This window comes from Tuber melanosporum (genome assembly GCF_000151645.1).
Source record: "Tuber melanosporum whole genome shotgun sequence assembly, scaffold_77, strain Mel28".
Lineage (NCBI taxonomy): Eukaryota > Fungi > Ascomycota > Pezizomycetes > Pezizales > Tuberaceae > Tuber > Tuber melanosporum.
In genome coordinates, this window is record NW_003299125.1 from 355,560 (window position 1) to 357,736 (window position 2,177).

A 2,177-nucleotide genomic window follows, 5' to 3' on the forward strand; every position below is an offset into this window, starting at 1 on the left:
GCTTGGTCGCTTCCACAGAGCAATTATTATATTATGCCACCACCATCGTCGATACAATATCGTATTGTGATCTACCTTAAATACATGGAGTAACCCCCCTCGGAAGGTCTGCCAAGACTGCAGACGCTAGCACAACCCTCCACTGCTCCCTCATACAACGAATTTTGGCCCATTCTATTTACTACACTCCCTGTGCTGCTTTCCCTGCTACTCAGGATAATTTACGCCCAGCATCATGGAACATTCGCTTATTCCGCCCCCGCTAGAGGGATACGTCCTTGACGATGCCGAGGAGTGGGAGTACTTTGGAGAGGGAGCCGCAAACGTGCTCTACCGATACATTGGAGCTGATCCGTTCTTCGTTCGTACATTCCTTCTGCAATCGCCTCCTCTTGCAGAAAACGCAGCTGATGAGGATGGGATAGGGCCCCTATCTCCTCCGTCTACGAAAACGCCTTCCTGGTGCCCCCACAACTCAGCAATTATATGCGGACCTGCACTCCCGCTGGGGCCCACTGCTGGATAACTGCCTTTTAAAGACCGAGATTGTCAAACTGGGTATTAACATAATCCCCGACCTGAACAGCATGTTTGCCATGGGCGACGGGGAGGAGGCAACAGACTGGTCCGGCCGTCCGATCAAGCCGCCGAAGCAACGGCGATTGCTGGACGATACTGAGTCGTGGGGGTTGATCGTGGAGGACATGAGTTGCGGGAACTACCTGTACAACGAGATGGAGACGCAACTGGATTCTATGCAGGAGGGTGAGGAGATAGATGACGGGCGGGACGAGGGAAGCGATGAGTGGAAGGACATGGCTATGATTGAGTTTAAGCCGAAATGGCTCGCGCAGTCACCAAATGCTCCGGCGAATTGGCTGCTCTGTCGGACGTGCGCTGTGAGACTTATGCAGTCTGCCAAGAGACAGACTAATGATTTATTGTGCGTACCAGGGGAAGAGGGCCACGATTTGGAAGAGGAAGCGCTGGACTTTTGTCCACTAGATTTATCCTCCGGCGACCCGACACGCATCGAGAAAGCCACTTTCGCAATTCTTAACATGGAGAACTCAGTCATGATAGCTGATCCCACGCCCACATCGGACGACGAGGGCGACAGCGACACTCCAACTCCACCAACCCTAAACCAGAGACTCGCAAAGTGCCTAGAAAACTCCCTCGTCACGCTATTGACAAACTTCTTCAGAACATCCCCAATCATCCCCCTCCTCACAGCGTTACAATCCCGCTTCGGCTCCCGCGGCGTGTTCACGTCCGCCACACTAGCCCTAATGGGCGAGAAAGACGTCCTCCCGTCGGAAGACGAGATCCGCAGAACTTGCCTGGCCACTGGTGAGAAGTATGAACCGGCCGTCTCAGATGAAGACGACATCTGGACCGCGATGACGCTCCGCGACTGCAGTCTATTCTTGAAAGTGTGGGTGCGCAAGCGTCGGGGAAGAGGCATGGAAGCCAAGATCGACGCCAAAGTGGGCGATTTGGATGTGAAAGGTGGGGAGGGTGGACGGGCGGTATACTGGCGGGATGTAGAGAGACGGTTGAGAATGGGAGGGTGGTATAGTGGGAAGGGGGGCACGAGGAATTGTAGGACTGGGCAGGAGTAGTACCGGTAAAGTGATCTTGTTAGCTTGGTTTCGGAGTTGGAAATGTGGATGCGGGATGTTGCGCTACGTGCATAATTGCGTGTTGTTTTTATTTTTCCTATGTTCGGGAGAACGATTGGGGTCGGGTGAGGCTGTTTCAAATGTTCGGGTTCAGTTCAAGGTGTGCGTACTTGCCTAATAGGGTTAGCCGGCGAGAAGGGACTCCGGAAGGTGTCGAAGTACGAGTACTCGAGTAGAATATAGGTTATGGGCGGGCAGGGAATATATCATGAAAGAGGAGAAATTCATGAGACAATAATTGCTCCATTCTGATTTTCTCCACTGAATACTGGCTAAGAACTATTTGGGGTTTGCCCAAGTGGGGATCGGGGAAGAGAAAAAAATGGTGAAAGAAAGGTGAAAATGGTAAAAGGGTGAAAAAAGGTGAAGGCAGCAGGGAGAGGTGAAAATGATATAATGTTAGTGTGGAACCTTGCGAATTGGATATCACCAATACGGCCAAGCGCTTAATCAGGTTCAACCTGAGGACCTTTTCCTCGGATTCAGGTAGGA

At 51.9% G+C, this 2,177-nt stretch overlaps 1 protein-coding gene across 1 annotated transcript; it reads left to right on the plus strand.

Annotated features, from left to right (window-relative positions):
• Positions 1 to 235: 235 nt before the first annotated feature.
• On the plus strand, positions 236 to 1,625 carry GSTUM_00010933001 (uncharacterized protein; the record flags this gene model as incomplete). Its single annotated transcript, XM_002841599.1, has 2 exons — positions 236 to 361; positions 426 to 1,625. The coding sequence occupies 2 exons, from the start codon at positions 236 to 238 to the stop codon at positions 1,623 to 1,625; spliced, it is 1,326 nt and encodes a 441-aa protein (XP_002841645.1).
• Between the last annotated feature and the right edge of the window lie 552 nt (positions 1,626 to 2,177).